This window comes from Oncorhynchus clarkii, chromosome 5 (assembly GCF_045791955.1).
Source record: "Oncorhynchus clarkii lewisi isolate Uvic-CL-2024 chromosome 5, UVic_Ocla_1.0, whole genome shotgun sequence".
Lineage (NCBI taxonomy): Eukaryota > Metazoa > Chordata > Actinopteri > Salmoniformes > Salmonidae > Oncorhynchus > Oncorhynchus clarkii.
The window spans coordinates 82806880-82825868 of record NC_092151.1 but is presented as its reverse complement, the minus strand read 5'-3'; the positions used below and the strand labels follow the sequence as shown (position 1 = coordinate 82825868).

The 18989-nt window shown below is 42.0% G+C and overlaps 1 protein-coding gene across 1 annotated transcript in view; it reads left to right on the top strand.

The window, feature by feature from the left end:
- The first annotated feature begins 228 nt into the window (after nt 1-228).
- LOC139409779 (collagen alpha-1(XXIV) chain) overlaps nt 229-18989 on the top strand; it is an 89489-nt gene continuing 70728 nt past the window's right edge. Inside the window, exons 1-2 of the mRNA XM_071155156.1 lie at nt 229-684; nt 16356-16426. Coding sequence (XP_071011257.1) covers nt 629-684; nt 16356-16426 — 127 coding nt within the window. The 5' untranslated portion in view covers nt 229-628. The remainder of the gene's footprint in view (nt 685-16355; nt 16427-18989) is intronic.

The following is an 18989-nucleotide window of genomic DNA, read 5'->3' as shown; positions in this document are numbered from 1 at the left end:
ACGTTCCCGTTATACGCTCACTCATCTACTCAACCAACCATTATATTTACTTTTTGCCTTAAGTAACTCTCTGTCTTATATAACCATACTAAACATATATTTTACTAATTTGAGAGTGCCGGATTTACGTTTACTATGTTACTTCTAGTTTATGAGACCAGGCTGCGCCTGGAGGTTAAGTACAGAGCTGGCTGCGCTCTCTCTCTATCTGTCTGTTGGAGACCACTCAATAGAAAGCATCGAACTCGGATTCCTCTTATGCCACTGTAAATATCACATTTAAATACTATATTTCTTTGTCGCACTGCTCTTTCTCGTCATACATTGATTTCTATCTACAGTCACCAGCCTACTTTCGTGCGCGCCTCTTTGGTAGGCCGAGAGAGAAAATAATCACTGCGCTCTGCAAACCGCAAAGCAAATGAGTTGGGGGAGAAGTTTTGAGTGAGTGGGAAAGCCGTGCTTGCTCCTTGGACTGCATACAATGAGGAAATTCTGAGGTGGCATTCTTCGTTCAGTTACGCTTCCTTTGGTTGTATGTAACTAATGGCTAGCTCATGAACCTGGATCCTCTTGCGTGGAATTCTGTTTTCACTTAGAACTCTGCTGCCTGGACAAATGCATACAAATGCATTTAGGAGCCCAACGGACAAGGAGTGGACACGTTTCTCCCACAGCAATAACGTGAGTAATAAATAATAGCCTCACAGAAAAATGCATAGCCTAATGTAGACGATTCTATTGTAAAATGCAGACAAACATAAATAGAAGTAATGCAACGGAAATGGATATGCAGCTTGAAAGTGCAATTTAACCAATTTTCCTTTACCAGACCTGTATACCTGTTCTGACAGGTCTGTGAAAGGAATCAGCGGATCTTATTTAGCTTGTAGGCATTTTCCTTGAAACTATAGAGGACACTGATCAGCACCAGCCTAATTTTAGCAAGCAATTATGTAAAGCAGAGATTGTAACTAGGTTGCCAAAAACGTAAAGCCAAAAAACGTAAGCAAGCTGTTCGGCCGAATTGATCGTTTGTAATGGATGGTATATGAATTAATTGGGTGTTAAATTCAGCATTGATCTTGCTCAATGTTGTTACGCGCTCGCGTACAACCAGCGGTCGTGGCTTTGACCTCTCCAACCGTCATGCTGCGCGCACAATTGATCTGCCAGCTAATCCTGTCAACCCGGTACTGGCTGCTTGAAGAACGAAAAGGGAAGTTCTCTCTTTTCTCCCTCTCTCTCCCATCATTCCGCCGCTACCCCTTACAGCAGAGTTTTTTTTCTTCTTTTTTGGCATTTTGTCACGTAGGCTACACATAACTGTTCTGTAAAGTTTGGAGACTACGTTTTATTGCGCAACAATGGACCGACTTTGGAGGCTTTTACCAACAACCGGTCTAATCAAAAAGTTAGAACAGTCCTTGATGTTGACAAAACATAAGGAAATAATGCCTTATTCAGCATAATAGCAAGAAAATAATGCTTTATTTCCAATCAATTGTCCATAACATCCAAAAACAGTGTATAACTGGAGGGCAGTCTTCCAGTCCGAGTGAAATTCCTATTGTTTCGAATCAAAAACACTCCAGATAAGGAACGGGGACTAAAATTAACAACTGTTCAGTTTCCAAAAACATAATAATTCCTACTATTCTGTAGAACCTGTCCAGTACAGAATCAGATGACTGGCCGACAGACTGATGCGCAATTGACCACAGCGGTTGCTCTGATTGAAAATATACTCTATAACAGTTATGCCTAAACATTCCAAATGTGTGTATTGAATATTTACATCTAGGCATGTTGTTTATGTGCTGTTACATTTGACTGGGACTATTGAGCCCGTATAGAAATCTACATGGAAACATAATAGCATTAAGACCACAGAGCAAAACTAAGCAAGAAACGTTGCCAAGCTGTCTTTATAAATATAGTACCAGTCAAAAGTTTGAACACACCTACTCATTCAAGGGTTTTTCTTTCCTTTTTTTCTAGAATAATAGTGAAGACATCAAAACTATGAAATAACACATATGGAATCATGTAGTAACCAAAATGAAAGCTTTGCACACGCTTGGCATTCTCTCAACCAGCTTCATGAGATAGTCACCTGGAATGCTTTTCCAACAGTCTTGAAGGAGTTCCCACATATGCTGAGTACTTGTTGCCTGCTTTTCCTTCACTCTGCAGTCCAACTCATCCCAAACCATCTCATTTGGGTTGAGTTCAGGTGATTGTGGAGGACAGGTCATCTGATGCAGCACTCCATCACTCTCCTTCTTGGTCAAATAGCCCTTACACAGCCTGGAGGTGTGTTGGGTCATTGTCCTGTTGAAAAACAAATAATAGTCCCACTAAGCGCAAACCAGATGAGATGGCGTATCGCTGCAGAATGCTGTGGTAGCCATGCTAGTTAAGTGCGCCTTGAATTCTAAATAAATCACAGACAGTGTCACCAACAAAGCACCCCCACACCATCCCACCTCCTCCTCCATGCTACACATGCAGAGATCATCTGTTCACCTACTCTGCGTATCACAAAATTGGAACCAAAAATCTAAAATTTGGACCAAAGGACAGATTTTCACCTGTCTAATGTCCATTGCTCGTGTTTCTTGGCCCAAGCAAGCCTCTTCTTCTTATTGGGGTCCTTTAGTAGTGGTTTCTTTGCAGTAATTCGACCATGAAGACCTGATTCACGCAGCCTCCTCTGAATAGTTGATGTTGAGATGTGCAGTTAATTGTCCATTTCTGAGGCTGGTAACTCTAATGAACTCATCCTCTGCATCAGAGGTAACTCTGGGTCTTCTTTTCCTGTGGCGGTCCTCATGAGAGACAGTTTCATCATAGTGCTTGATGGTTTTTGCGACTGCACTTGAAGAAACTTGACATTTTCCGCATTGACTGACCTTCATGTCTTAAAGTAATGATGGATTGTCATTTCTCTTTGCTTATTTGAGCTGTTTTTGCCATAATATGGACTTGGTCTTTTATCAAATATGGCTATCTTCTTTATACCACCCCTACCTTGTCACAACACAACTGATTGGCTCAAACGCATTAAGAAGGAAAGAAATTCCACAAATTAACTTTTAAGACGGCACACCGGTTACTTGAAATGCATTCCAGGTGACTACCTCATGAAGCTGGTTGAGAGAATGCCAAGTGTGTGTAAAGCTGTCATCAAGGCAAAGGGTGGCCCGTTGAAGCATCTCGAATATAACACTTACCTTGATCTGTTTAACACTTTATTGGTTACTACATGATTCCATATGTGTTATTTCATAGTTTTATAGCTTCACTATTATTCTACAATGTAGAAAATAGTAAAAATAAAGAAAAACCCTTGAATGAGTAAGTGTGTCCCAACTTTTGACTGGTGCTGTATATAACGAAACCCTATGTGATGTAAAAGAGCAAAGCCAGTAGCCAGACACTCACCTTTTTTGGAAATGTCTTGTATGAGTAGGCTATTATTCATTAATCTATCCAAAATTATGCATTGTGCATATTCCACCTGGACCATTATGGAGTAGACCAGGAAATGTAAAAGATGTGTGTATTTAACAGAAGATTTTCACTGAGAGGAGTTAGTGTATGCTTCACTGGTGCAGTGACATGCAGTGAGAGCAGAGTGGTGGTTCCTGAGGAGAGTTTCTAGCTTGACAATCACTCACTGTTATGTGTGTGGTTGACTCTGAAGCCAGCCAGTGGTTTGTGTGCCTGGAATACTAGCCTAACTCTCTCATAGACTTGACAGAGGGCCTGAAAATTACACAGTTGCTACCGCTCTCTTGGAGGAAGATATAACCACCAATGAATATTAAGCTTTTGTTATTGTCTATAGCCAGCTTTGGTATTGTCCTGGTTACGACTTCCATGTCTTGCCTGTGGTGAATACACGACACAGTTGTGGTGAATACCCTGCCATAAACGGCCACTACAGTGTCTGTGGTGAATACCCTGCCATAGACAGCCACTACAGTGTCTGGGGTGAATACCCTGCCATAAACGGCCACTACAGTGTCTGGGGTGAATACCCTGCCATAGACGACCACTAGACAGTGTCTGTGGTGAATATCCTAACATAAACGGCCACTATAGTGTCTGTGGGAATACCCTGCCATAGACGGCCACTAAACAGTGCCTGGGGTGAATACCCTGCCACAAACGGCCAATAAACAGTGTCTGTGGTGAATACCCTGCCATAGACGGCCACTAAACAGTGTCTGGGGGTGAATACCCTGCCATAGGCGGCCAATAAACAGTGTCTGTGGTGAATACCCTGCCATAGACGGCCACTAAACAGTGTCTGGGGGTGAATACCCTGCCATAGGCGGCCAATAAACAGTGTCTGTGGTGAATACCCTGCCATAGATGTTCACTACACAGTGTCTGTGGTGAATACCCTGCCATAGACGGCCACTACACAGTGTCTGTGGTGAATATCCTAACATAAACGGCCACTATAGTGTCTGTGGGAATACCCTGCCATAGACGGCCACTAAACAGTGCCTGGGGTGAATACCCTGCCACAAACGGCCAATAAACAGTGTCTGTGGTGAATACCCTGCCATAGACGGCCACTAAACAGTGTCTGGGGGTGAATACCCTGCCATAGGCGGCCAATAAACAGTGTCTGTGGTGAATACCCTGCCATAGGCGGCCACTAAACAGTGTCTGGGGGTGAATACCCTGCCATAGGCGGCCAATAAACAGTGTCTGTGGTGAATACCCTGCCATAGATGTTCACTACACAGTGTCTGTGGTGAATACCCTGCCATAGACGGCCACTACACAGTGTCTGTGGTGAATACCCTGCCATGGACGACCACTACACAGTGTCTGTGGTCAATACCCTGCCATAGACGGCCACTACACAGTGTCTGTGGTGAATACCCTGCCATGGACGACCACTACACAGTGTCTGTGGTGAATACCCTGCCATAGACGGCCACTACACAGTGTCTGTGGTGAATACCCTGCCATAGACGACCACTACACAGTGTCTGTGGTGAATACTCTGCCATGGACGACCACTACACAGTGTCTGTGGTGAATACCCTGCCATAGACGGCCTCTTCACAGTGTTTGTGGTGGGAGAAGTGAAGTCTGAGTGTGAATGAATGGACCTGAGAAGAAGTTACTTGCCTGGTTACCCAGACTCTTTGCTCCTGCCAAACGTTATGCCACACCCACATACTTTAGTTTCTTCTCCGCAGTGATTCTGGATCTGAGTACCTCCCAGACTTTGTCTTGTACAACACCCCTCATTTTGACGACACCACAAACAACTTCAATGACGGCAGTCTCAGACTGAAGTATGCATAGAACGATAGAGCAGCATAGGAATTCAGTTTGAATCGCAGGCATCTAAGTTACACCATGTGGGTCAGGTCATGTGAAACAACCTACACAGCGCTGAACCACTTTCAACATGACTCCTCTTTGGTAATCAGCCTCCCTCAAATGTGGCTGTGGATGGCTAATGTCTATCCCATTTGGCTAGAAAATACACTTTTAACACTAACAAGTTACACATATATAGCACCATGTAATAATGTTTTTTGTTGTGTGTGTATAATAACATGTTACCACTACATAGTAAGTACACAATAATAACTCATCTGACTTTGGCAATTTTTCTGTCTTCAATTCATGTACGTCATCTATAGTACTGTATGTAGCTGGGCGATAACATCCTGGTTACCAAAACAGAGGTCAAGTCAGTAGCTACCTGGTATAAAGGCAGGCAGCTTAATGTAAAATGATCCCTTGTTGGGTGATCAGTGTCTGGTAGGATTTTTGGCCTGTCTGTGTGAGTGAGTGTGTGTGTTTAGCTCTCCCCACATCTGCAGTGTACCCTGCGACAGGAAAAGGGCAAACCAATAAAGCCGGCTGGAAGTTTACTCACAGCCCTTTGTCTGCTAGTTGTCTTGTGGGCTAAGTCAATCTTTACATTTGTGTGCAATGAACTCTTGACTCTGTGACCAATTCTGAGTGTTGACAAGCTGTAGTGGTACTACTTAGCTTACCCTTTGTATTGGAACCACACAGAGACCGATGCCTGGTTTACAATAATAGGGCTGAACTGAAATGAACTGTGCTGGCTTTTTACATTGTCCTTTGCAGCATGGTTCCAGCAAATACGGTGGATGCGTAACCAGGCCAGCCCAGTATAGCTCAGCTTGGTTTGGCTCAGCTTGTCCCAATAAGGTGAAGCAGGCAATAGTGGAATGGCAATGTGTGATAGAATAATGAGCCTCGGGACTTGGAAAGTGTTTATATGCTAGCTCAAGTGCTGATGGCTATTTGGATTTGATTTATCAATCCAATGCCTATGTAATTAAGTCATAATCTGGATACAGGTGTTGGTGGGTGGTGGGAGGTTGGAGGTTGCCAAGAGGAACAGCAATTGGACCCAGATCAATAACTCATTCATGTTGGAGAACGATGTTGGCGGTTTGAAACTCAGAGAGGAACATGCAGAAACAGAACACAGATATTACTGAGGAACTCGCACATTCATTTCTCATTTATCTCTTATTAATTTCATTCAGAGAATTTCTGAACGCTTATTAGCATATAGCTAGCTAATCAAGGCATGTAGCCTACCCTGGTGTTATGCTCACATGGTTGGCTACTTTCACTGTCTTGGATGTTTTGACATACAAGTGGAAATACAAGTCCCAGTCTCGGCGATAAAACCCAATCTCCCCTTTCCCTTGTGTTGTATGTTAGATTAGTAACTACCTCTACGCTGCTCTACTCTATGTTGACATCTGAACAGAGCTACTGAGCAGAGAGACAGACCATATAGCTGCCAAAGTGTCAGTCGTGTTTATTATAGAGGATGCATCTTAGGCCACAGGTCCATAAAATGCTTCCAGGTCAAAGGTCAGTGGAAAACTGACTGAAAAATATGTTGTTGTTTTGCTAGTTCACATGGTCTGTGTCTTGCTTTGTTATTATGTGTTAATGATGGACAGTAATCTTTATGCCCTTTGTGTTTATTCTGCATGATTTAGGTGTACTTTCCATATACCAAAGATTTAGCTTTGTGTCGTTGTATTTAGGGTAGTATTTCCCCATGATCTATCAATGCCTTTCCTTGTGTTGTAGGACAATATTTAGTCAAAGACGTGTTCGTTGTACAAGGGCCATTGGGTTCAACATATTCACACCGGAGTTGAGATCAGTATAGCTTATAGGAGGAAACATGTTGTTGGAGTTGTTATGTTGCAACTAATTGATTCGCTAAGTGGCTTGCCAATTAGCCATGTAAATAATAACACTGTAATGTAAATGTAGCTGCTAACGAAATCACACTCTGGCAGTTGTCATGAAACAGTATAAAGTTAGGAAAATTGCCTCCCTTTCCTTATGGAGATTATAAACTAGTGTTAAGTGGATTTTGTCGTGTTTGCCAAGTGAAAAGTACTCTATGCTTCCACTCTGCAGTTGTCAGCATGCTTCAGCTCGGCTCGCATACTCCCTTAAAAGACATTCTCTTGAAAAACTAGAAAAATCCGTCAGTAGTACTGTTTGTCCATTTTGAGACTCTGTAGCCAGAATACACTTCCTCAAAATAGTCAGAATTAATCTAAAATAACTCAAGAAATCTGTCTTTAATTTTGACATTTTTGAAGAGGAGATATTTGTCGTGCAATTTTACATCTAACTATGTTTGTTGCAGTATTTCTCAATGAACAAATATGCATGAAAACGAGTCATCTGTCGTTGAATGACAACAAAGACTTTACTGAAGAATCCCAACTATTGACCTATCACGGGTGAAGGGTGAAAATGTGTGTCCTCGAACAACTCCCAAAAAACTTACCGAAGTCCAAAACGAACTAAAACATCACAAAATGTTGTCATAATATATGCACGGACTCTTCAGAACTGTTTCTGGTGGGAAGAATGCTGACGCCAAGGTGGGAAGAATGCTGACGCCAAGGTGGGAAGAATGCTGACGCCAAGGTGGGAAGAATGCTGACGCCAAGGTGGGAAGAATGCTGACGCCAAGGTGGGAAGAATGCTGACGCCAAGGTGGGAAGAATGCTGACGCCAAGGTGGGAAGAATGCTGATGCCAAGGTGGGAAGAATGCTGATGCCAAGGTGGGAAGAATGCTGATGCAAAGGTGGGAAGAAAGCTGATGCCAAGGTGGGAAGAATGCTGACGCCAAGGTGGGTCGCTCGACAACATCCGCTGAAATTGCAGAGCGTCAAATTCTAATGACAGAAATAGTAATAATTAACATTCATGAAAATACAAGTGTTATTCATCAGTTAAAAGCTTAACTTCTTGTTAATCCAGCCGCTTTGTCAGATTTCAAAAAGGCTTTACGGCGAAAGGATACCATGCGATTATCTGAGGACAGCGCCCCGCTTACAAAAGCATACAAACATTTTCCAACCAAACAGAGGAGTCACGAAAGTCAGAAATAGCAATAAAATTAATCACTTACCTTTGAAGATTTTCATCTGATTGCAATCACAAGGGTCCAAGCTACACAATAAATGGTTGTTTTGTTCAATAAAGTCTCTCTTTATATCCCAAAATATTTTGTTTAGTAATCCACTGGCTCCAAGGCGGTCAAAACATGCAGACGAATACATCCTAATAGTACCGGTAAAGTTCGTCAAAACATGTCAAACGATGTTTAGAATTAATCCTCAGGTTGTCAATTATCTAAATAATCAATAGTATTTCAACCGGACAATAGTGTATTCAATAGAAAGGAAAAACAACCTTACCAAAAGGTCTCATTCTTCTTCATTTTTCAGAAAACAAGCCTGATACCATGTCTAAAGAATGTTGACATCTAGTGGAAGCCATAGGATCTGCAATCTGGGTCCTAACCCCTTATATGGTCAATAGGCTTTCAATGGAATACCACTCACATAAAAAAAATCCCACTTTCTGGATGGATTTTCCTCAGGTTTTCACCAGCCATATCAGTTATGTTATATTTACAGACATTATGTTAACAGTTTTGGAAACCTTAGAGTGTTTTCTATCCAATACCACTATGCATGTGCATATTCTATCTTCTGGGCCTGAGTAACCGGCAGTTTATTTTGGACATGCTTGTCATCCAAACCTCAAAATACTGCCCCCTTGGCCGAAGAGGTTGCGCCTGAAATGGCTCCCTATTCCATATATAGTCCACTAATACCTGTGGCCCCTGGTCAAAGAAAGTGCACTATATAGGGCATAGGGTCCCATTTTGGAAGCCTATTTAGGGTGCAAATGGAGACCTTTCTGTGTCCTGGACACTGGACAGACTCTGCAGCAGATTATTTATAGTCTTGACATGGCACTCACTCCTCACATAGTGGCATTTCCCTGGGTCAACACAGCAGTGTTTGGGGAGCTTTGTTCTGCTTTCAGCAGTCGTTCCCATAAACCACTGGGATGGAAGGCATCAGGCATGTCTGTCTGAGTGTCTTCTTGTCACAGAGACAGGGATTTACCTCTAAATTGTATACGGAAATCCAGGGTTGATGTTAATTCCATTTAAATTCATTCAGTTCAGTTTACTTACTGAATTGAAATTGAATTGAACCCCAGGCACCCTCCAAGCTTTTAGTAGTTTAAACACTCAACATGCATGGTCCATGTCATATTTAACTAAACTGGCAAAACAATTAAGGCAAATTCTCACAATTCCCACTATGCGACACGTTGTGTTGTCTGATGTCATCATTAAGTGTAGTGTAGTGAACCCAGGAGCCAGGTCTGTTTTGGAGCCAGTGAGCTGTGTGTATGAGGCTTTAAATAGCCCTACCGGAGACTGAGACAGAGACAAGGCTGTCAGAAAATCTACCTCGCATTGCCATTGGCTCTCTAAATGTGGATTTAAGTGTTATAAACAGTATATAGTCCACTTTTCCACGCGTAAACCAACCAAGATTTGAAGCTGAACCAGCTACTCTACTAAGGCCTTATAAATGACAGTTTTATCCTCCTACATATGAATCATTGTATTCATATAGCATATATGTTTTTCCCTTCCTGGAGTGTGGGGGGGGGTATATGTCTGTATTTCCAGCTTTGGAATCTCACACCAGTATCTTGATGGGGAGCAGGTGTTCCTTCTTGTTCCCTCTTCCCCCCTCTCCCTCTCTCTGCTCTTCCTGCCCCCCCCCCTCTCTCTCTAACCCCTCTCTCTGTCTCTGTGTCTTTCTCATTCTCTCTCTCTCTCTCTCTCTCTCTCTCTCTCTCTCTCTCTCTCTCTCTCTCTCTCTCTCTCTCTCTCTCTCACTCTCTCTGGAAAAAAACAACATGTCTGCCTCCGTCTGCCACTCTATCTAACAACCAGGGCCAAACACAAGCTGCTAAACCCTTGCTGTTGTATACCCCCTATACTTATACCTAACCACCATATCCCCTTACCTTATTTTGTCTATCAGAAAGCGGCCACACAGCAGGAGAGGAGAGATCTGGCTGTATGCTGCTGTATGTCATTATTGCTCGCTATCCCTTGAAGTTACTGACCGTGGATTCAAACAGTTTTTAAAATTATTTAAAATACTTCATACTGTATGTGTCTGATTGAACTTGCGTTGTTTTATGGACCAAAACCACAAACTCTGCCCATCTGTCACTCCAGGCAAGGAAAGATTTCAAATAGCATTTGAGCCCAGTTCTGCTGTGTTATAGAATCGAATAGAATAAAACTTTATTGTCCTTCCAGCATGGAAACTTTTATTTGGCATCAGCTTCCATTAAAAGGATCACATATACATACATTCTCACATCATACACATTTTAACCAGTCAGTCCATCATGTTGCATACAGTACACTAACAACATAGATGACATTAATACATTCACTCACAAACAACCACTGTCCCAACTGCACTGGATAGATAAGTACACAATTTACTTTGCATTTAGTAATCCAAAAGCACAAGGAACAAATTCATGTTTGAACACGTTCTTCTTGGCCATGGGAGTTCTGAAGCGCCAGCCAGAAGGAAGCCTCTTGAACTGAGGGTGTAGAGAGGGTGTGAGAGTTCGCCAATGACAGCCAGGGCTTTCTTTTTGTTTGCCTTGCGGAACAGACTGCTCAAATGTGCCTGTGGTTGACCAATTACTTTGCTGGCTGTGTTTACTATTCAGGTCAATTTTCTTTTGCTCCTCACTCTCAGATTAGCATACCAGACTGTCATAATGGATATGAGGATGCTCTCCACCAGCTCAGATTACTATACCAGACTGTCATAATGAATATGAGGATGCTCTCCACCAGCTCAGATTACCATACCAGACTGTCATAATGAATATGAGGATGTTCTCCACCAGCTCAGATTACCATACCAGACTGTCATAATGAATATGAGGATGCTCTCCACCAGCTCAGATTACCATACCAGACTGTCATAATGGATATGAGGATGCTCTCCACCAGCTCAGATTACCATACCAGACTGTCATAATGGATATGAGGATGCTCTCCACCAGCTCAGATTACCATACCAGACTGTCATAATGGATATGAGGATGCTCTCCACCAGCTCAGATTACCATACCAGACTGTCATAATGAATATGAGGATGCTCTCCACCAGCTCAGATTACCATACCAGACTGTCATAATGGATATGAGAATGCTCTCCACCAGCTCAGATTACCATACCAGACTGTCATATTATGAGCACCAGTGACATTAGTTTGTTTGCTTTAAGATCGATAGCTCTTTGACGTTCACCCATGTCATCACTTAATGGGGCGGCAGGTAGCCTAGTGGTTAGAGCGTTGGACTAGGAACCGGATGGTTGCAAGATCGAATCCCTAAGCTGACAAGGTAAAAATCTGTCATTCTTCCCCTGAACAAGACAGTTAACCCACTGTTCCTAGGCCATCATAGAAAATAAGAGTTTGTTCATAACTTACATGCCTAGTTAAATAAAGATGGAAATGTGCTCAGGTGAAACTTTCTTTGAATTGGCACCATTCTCATTTTGTTAGAACACTACTCTCATCGATATGAACGGACTGCCAAAGGCATCTTTTCTACGCTTTCCATGACAGCTATGATTATACATGCAGTACTTCTTGTCAATCTGATTGATTCTGTCTGGTCAGAATGCACACTTCATCTCTCTGTCTCATTAATTATCAATGTTATTATTATTATGTAAGTGTGTCCAATATATAGTTACTGCCTGAAGGGTTGTACTGTATTAGTCTGCACCTCCTGTATATATTGTCTCTAGCATGGAGAATCATCTCCAGCCATTTATATATTGTCTCCATCATGGAGAATCATCTTCAGCCATTTATATATTGTCTCTAGCATGGAGAATCATCTCCATCCATTTATATATTGTCTCCATCATGGAGAATCATCTCCAGCCATTTATATATTGTCTCCATCATGGAGAATCATCTCCAGCCATTTATATATTGTCTTCATCATGGAGAATCATCTCCAGCCATTTATATATTGTATCCATCATGGAGAATCATCTCCAGCCATTTATATATTGTCTCCATTATGGAGAATCATCTCCAGCCATTTATATATTGTCTCCATTATGGAGAATCATCTTCAGCCATTTATATATTGTCTCCATCATGGAGAATAATCTCCATCCATTTATATATTGTCTTCATCATGGAGAATCATCTCCAGCCATTTATATATTGTCTCCATTATGGAGAATCATCCTCAGCCATTTATCTATTGTCTCTAGCATGGAGAATCATCTCCAGCCATTTATATATTGTCTCCATCATGGAGAATCATCTCCAGCCATGTAGCCTTGTGATTAGAGCAGGGTAGCCTAGTGGTTTGGACTAGTAACCAAGAGGTTGCAAGTTCAAATCCCCAAGTTGACAAGGTACACATCTGTCATTCTGCTCATGAACAGGCAATTACCATTCCTAGTATTTCATTGAAAATAATAATTTGTTCTTAACTGACTTGCCTAGTTAAATAAAGGAAAAATATTGTATGTCTCCAGCATGGAGAAGCAGAATGATTGACATGGTGGCTTATTGGAAGTTCTATAAGAGGTGAGACTAGAAAGAATCCTTCAACATATGTTTGAAGTGATATCATGTTATTTGGAATGTGAATGGTAAACTCCCCTATCTTACCTAGGCTTATGTGTTGCTGCCACCCATACTACAGTAGAGATGGATGTACCTGACATTTTTAAGGAGATACTACAAAGGAATATGTGATATGAGTGGTATAATCCTGTGATGTTGTTTATAGTAAAGTTGGCTGAATCTCTGCCCATCAACAGTTTGTAAACTCACTATGTCTCTCCATACAGTTACGGTTGACGCAGAGCAGTTTGTGGTGGGCAGTGCCCTCTAGAGGTGGGGTCAGTCAGTGGGAATCCCCCTTGTGGGACTACTGTTTGTTCTCCAATGGAACCCCCTGTCCATGTGTGTAGAGGCAGGAGGAGGGGTATGGTGGGGTTTTGGCAGTGGCAGAGCAGCCCTTCTCCCTAGCTAGGAAAACCAGTGGCGTCTTGGTTGTATAGCCCAGACCTCCTATTTGTCATCGCTATTTTCTGGTGAACCCCCCCACCATTCACCCGTACCTGTCTAAAAACTTACCCCATGTTTATATTTTGGCACACAGAACTCCTGCAAGGCCCTCTGTTTTATTTTCATGTACCTATGGGGATACATAGTCACCCACTCACCCTGAACCACCAGTAGGTCAATGTAGAGACAAAGCCCATGTTTATGTGAGATTGTTAAGACTAAAATACACTCAGGCTGGGTTTACACAGGCAGCTTGATTGGTCTTTTGACCAATCATATTAGCTCTTTTGCCGATAATTGGACAAAATATCATAATTGGGCTGCCTGTGTAAACGCAGCCTAATGGTTTCCCCTACCTGGGACCTGGGGGCTCATGGTTTCCCCTGGAGATATAGAATCAGTCCAGTACACACAGCCACTGGCCAATACCAGGCCAGAGGAGAACAGGAAAAAGCATACGGTCATCATCAGTGATCTATCTGCGTGAGTGTTCTTGTTCTTGATGTGTACAGTACTTGTTAGTTACAAGCTCTCCCTTCCCATCTGTCACTGGTAATACTGGACTCATGACAGATGATGAGGGGTTTGGATGGACTTGGTCTGTAGTTGTACTTTCCCTTAGTTTCTCCAGTTAGAGAGTACTAGGAGCCAGAGGGACAACAGAGTATATATCAGCTGTGACACTCCCTCAGCGGGGATGCGTCCGGTTTTCAGGGGAAATGGAAAGAGAGCCTATGACGCGGCTTCAGCTTTTGGATGTTAACAAGGCGACACTCCATCTTAACTCCTCCTCCACATTTACTGGATTGGTTGAACAGTGTGGAAGAGAAGTTTGACAGTTTGTCCAGAAATAAATAAATGTCGCTCACGCATTTACAGTGCCTTGCGAAAGTATTCGGCCCCCTTGAACTTTGCGACCTTTTGCCACATTTCAGGCTTCAAACATAAAGATATAAAACTGTATTTTTTTGTGAAGAATCAACAAGAAGTGGGACACAATCATGAAGTGGAACGACATTTATTGGATATTTCAAACTTTTTTAACAAATCGAAAACTGAAAAATTGGGCGTGCAAAATTATTCAGCCCCCTTAAGTTAATACTTTGTAGCGCCACCTTTTGCTGCGATTACAGCTGTAAGTCGCTTGGGGTATGTCTCTATCAGTTTTGCACATCGAGAGACTGACATTTTTTCCCATTCCCCCTTGCAAAACAGCTCGAGCTCAGTGAGGTTGGATGGAGAGCATTTGTGAACAGCAGTTTTCAGTTCTTTCCACAGATTCTCGATTGGATTTGACTTGGCCATTCTAACACCTGGATATGTTTATTTTTTAACTATTCCATTGTAGATTTTGCTTTATGTTTTGGATCATTGTCTTGTTGGAAGACAAATCTCCGTCCCAGTCTCAGGTCTTTTGCAGACTCCATCAGGTTTTCTTCCCTGTCCCTGCTGAAGAAAAGCAGGCCCAAACCATGATGCTGCCACCACCATGTTTGACAGTGGGGATGGTGTGTTCAGCTGTGTTGCTTTTACGCCAAACATAACGTTTTGCATTGTTGCCAAAAAGTTCAATTTTGGTTTCATCTGACCAGAGCACCTTCTTCCACATGTTTGGTGTGTCTCCCAGGTGGCTTGTGGCAAACTTTAAACGACACTTTTTATGGATATCTTTAAGAAATGACTTTCTTCTTGCCACTCTTCCATAAAGGCCAGATTTGTGCAATACACGACTGATTGTTGTCCTATGGACAGAGTCTCCCACCTCAGCTGTAGATCTCTGCAGTTCATCCAGAGTGATCATGGGCCTCTTGGCTGCATCTCTGATCAGTCTTCTCCTTGTATGAGCTGAAAGTTTAGAGGGACGGCCAGATTTGCAGTGGTCTGATACTCCTTCCATTTCAATATTATCGCTTGCACAGTGCTCCTTGGGATGTTTAAAGCTTGGGAAATCTTTTTGTATCCAAATCCGGCTTTAAACTTCTTCACAACAGTATCTCGGACCTGCCTGGTGTGTTCCTTGTTCTTCATGATGCTCTCTGCGCTTTTAACGGACCTCTGAGACTATCACAGTGCAGGTGCATTTATACGGAGACTTGATTACACACAGGTGGATTGTATTTATCATCATTAGTCATTTAGGTCAACATTGGATCATTCAGAGATCCTCACTGAACTTCTGGAGAGAGTTTGCTGCACTGAAAGTAAAGGGGCTGAATAATTTTGCACGGCCAATTTTTCAGTTTTTGATTTGTTAAAAAAGTTTGAAATATCCAATAAATGTCGTTCCACTTCATGATTGTGTCCCACTTGTTGTTGATTCTTCACAAAAAAATACAGTTTTATATCTTTATGTTTGAAGTGTGGCAAAAGGTCGCAAAGTTCAAGGGGGCCGAATACTTTCGCAAGGCACTGTATTTTATGCCTCCTATGTTAGGTTAGCTGTGACAGAACACTAATGTGGTCGCCAGTTGGATGAAACATTTAGTATGCATCTGTAGTTGAAGTTGTAGTAGTTGATTTACGACGTATACAGTCTGATTCTTGTGTGTTGGACACTGCTTCCCAGTGCTCATGACTACTGTAGACGATTGCGCATTAAGATAATTTCTTAATTGACTTCTTATAATGAATTAATATGATAAGTTGTTTGGTCTTCAGTGAAGACATAGAGCGTCTTATATGCGTTACCACTTTATGATAGAGAATGTTTATTGTCTCATTTGTCTCTTAATGATTAATGGGATCACTGACTTGGATCCGTTGACTCAAATCCAGAATATCCCGTATTGGTTTGGTTTCCCATTTTCTTTGACTATGTTGTTCTTCCCCTGTAGGAGAACCCTCCTCTTGCTCCTGTCAATATGCACAGCAGTACTGTCTGGAGAAGAAGACTACCGAGCACAAGGTAAGCAGCCTCCACCTCCTCCCCCGCCAACTCCCCCACCCTAACTCCAGCTGTAATTCTAGCAGTATACACCAACCCCATTCCTACCCCGCATCCACTAGCCATCTCTGCTGCCATGGATTTGTTGTCTCATCATAAAGTGATGTCAACAAAAATGAACAAACGCCTTGTTCTTCAAATGGAAACTGTTTCGCTATGAAAAGTATTGATTGTTACCGGTCCTTGTGCGGGTTTTATAGACACGGGTCTTAGTTTGACCAAGTGACATTTCACTTGTTGGCACCAGACATTCTGAGAGGGTGGCTGAATAGTTACTCTTGGTTGCAGAGTTGCAGAATGCCAGCACTTCTGATGAGTTGTTGTCAATGCTTTAGGGTTCAAACATGCCAACAGAATGATATTACATAAAATAAGTGATTTATGACATTACCCTAGTATCAAGGACAGGAATTCTCCTTGATATGTGTTATTATTGCTCTGTGTTTGTATACATGTATGTATGAGTAATAACATAATGGTGAACAAGCCGGCTGAGGCCAGGGGGTGTGTCTGTCTGTCTGTCTGTCTGTCTGTCTGTCTGTCTGTCTGCCTGCCTGTGAGTCAGAAGGACAGCTGCACATGGGAGCTCCTCTCCTCTTCCAATTCTTTTTTTAAACCCTCCCTTACATGTCTGTTCTTGCTCCTCAGGTCCTAGAATGCAGGTATAGACAACCCAAATAGCCTCCTTCCCTTCTCCCACGTTCCCCTGTGTGTGTCTCTCTCTCATTTCAATTCAATTCAAAGGGCTTTATTGGCATGGGAAACATATCTTTACATTGTCAAAGCAAGTGAAATAGATAACAAACAAAAGTGAAATATACAATAAAACAATTAACAGTAAACATTACACTCACAAAGTTCCAAAATAATAAAGACATTTGTCTGTATACAGTGTTGTAACGACGTGCAAAGTTAAATTAGAAAAGGGAAAATAAATAAACATAAATATGGGTTGTATTTACAATGGTGTTTGCTCTTAACTGGTTTAACAGGTCACAAATTGTGCTGTTGTGATTGCACAATGTGGCATTTCACCCAATAGATATGGGAGTTTATCAAAATTGGATGCGTTTTCAAATTCTTTGTGGGTCTATGTAATCTGAGGGAAATATGTGTCTCTAATATGGTCATACATTTGGCAGGAGGTTAGGAAGTGCAGCTCAGTTTCCACCTCATTTTGTGTGCAGTGTGCACATAACATGTCTTCTCTTGAGAGCCATGTCTGCCTACGGCTACCTTTCTCAATAGCAAGGCTATGCTCACTGAGTTTGTACATAGTCAAAGCTTTCCTTAAGTTTGGGTCAGTCACAGTGGTCAAATATTCTCTATCTGTGTTTCTCTCTCTCTCTGTGTTTCTCTCTCTCTCTCTCTCTCAATCTGTTTCTCTCTCTTTCTTTCTTTCTCTCTCTCTCTCTCTCTCTCTCTCTGTTTTTCTCTTTCTCTCTGTCTCTCTTTCTCTCTCACGAAGTACACCAATGAATTAAAGTGCAGACAATAGGGAAACTAAAGGTCAACCAGACTGAGATAATGTTTTAATGTGTTTGCAACAGCTCTTTCTCTGGACAGATGCAGCGGATAAGTTGATAAGGTGATATCCATCAGTATTCCAGATAAGTATCAGGAAAAGAGACAGCGGTTGAGAGGCTTGGTCGGATGATTACATATTTCTGTTTCTCCTCTCTCCTCCCCTCCTATGACCGTTGCAGAGCAACAACAAGTTCAGTCAGAGTTGTATGTTTAGCTGTCGGTGTTATTGTCCAATGGAGGAGGAACTGCTGTCAATCAAGTTCAAAACTAGTTTCACGTGGCGTGGGTCTCAACACACGTTACAGTAATAAGGTAAAAACAAGCAAACAGAAACTACTAGGCTTACATCTGCTAAGGATATTATTATGGTGCAAGACCTTGGCTGACACCAGAGGTGATGTAATTTCTTACCTGTACTGGACACCCAGCATGCATTTAAAAAAATAGGCCTGCTACAAAAATTACAGGATAGCCTACTCTGCTGATACTGACAAAAAGATCAATAAAAACGATGTTGTCTGATCCATATAATGGGCCTACGAAAAGGGGAGACATACAATATTACGCCCATTTAACCTGGAGGAGGAAATGATTGTCCAAAAACAAACAGAAGTGGCACTGACCCAGTAATGAGGACAGTGAATATGCAGACTCACCGGGGATGTGGCTCATGTTCTCTGCTGGAGCCAATGAGAGAGGCTACTGTTCGCTCAATTAAGTTAATATAACTAAAAGACAGATTGGAGTCTTTTCATTGTCGTCTCTTTACAGCAAAAGCCATTTGCTTTCCAAATAGTTTTTCCTCTATTGTATTTTTAAATACTGTGATATGCCTGGCTGGGTCTCTGCTTTTTACTGACAGTCACAACTCAACATTTATCTTTTTGGTATTTGCAGTGTGCTGGACAAATTGTGGGGCCTTCCGACTGTAGGATTTAAATTTAGGATGTGACTTAAAACAATCCTCAGCAAAAAAAGCAAATGTAAGCTAATGATC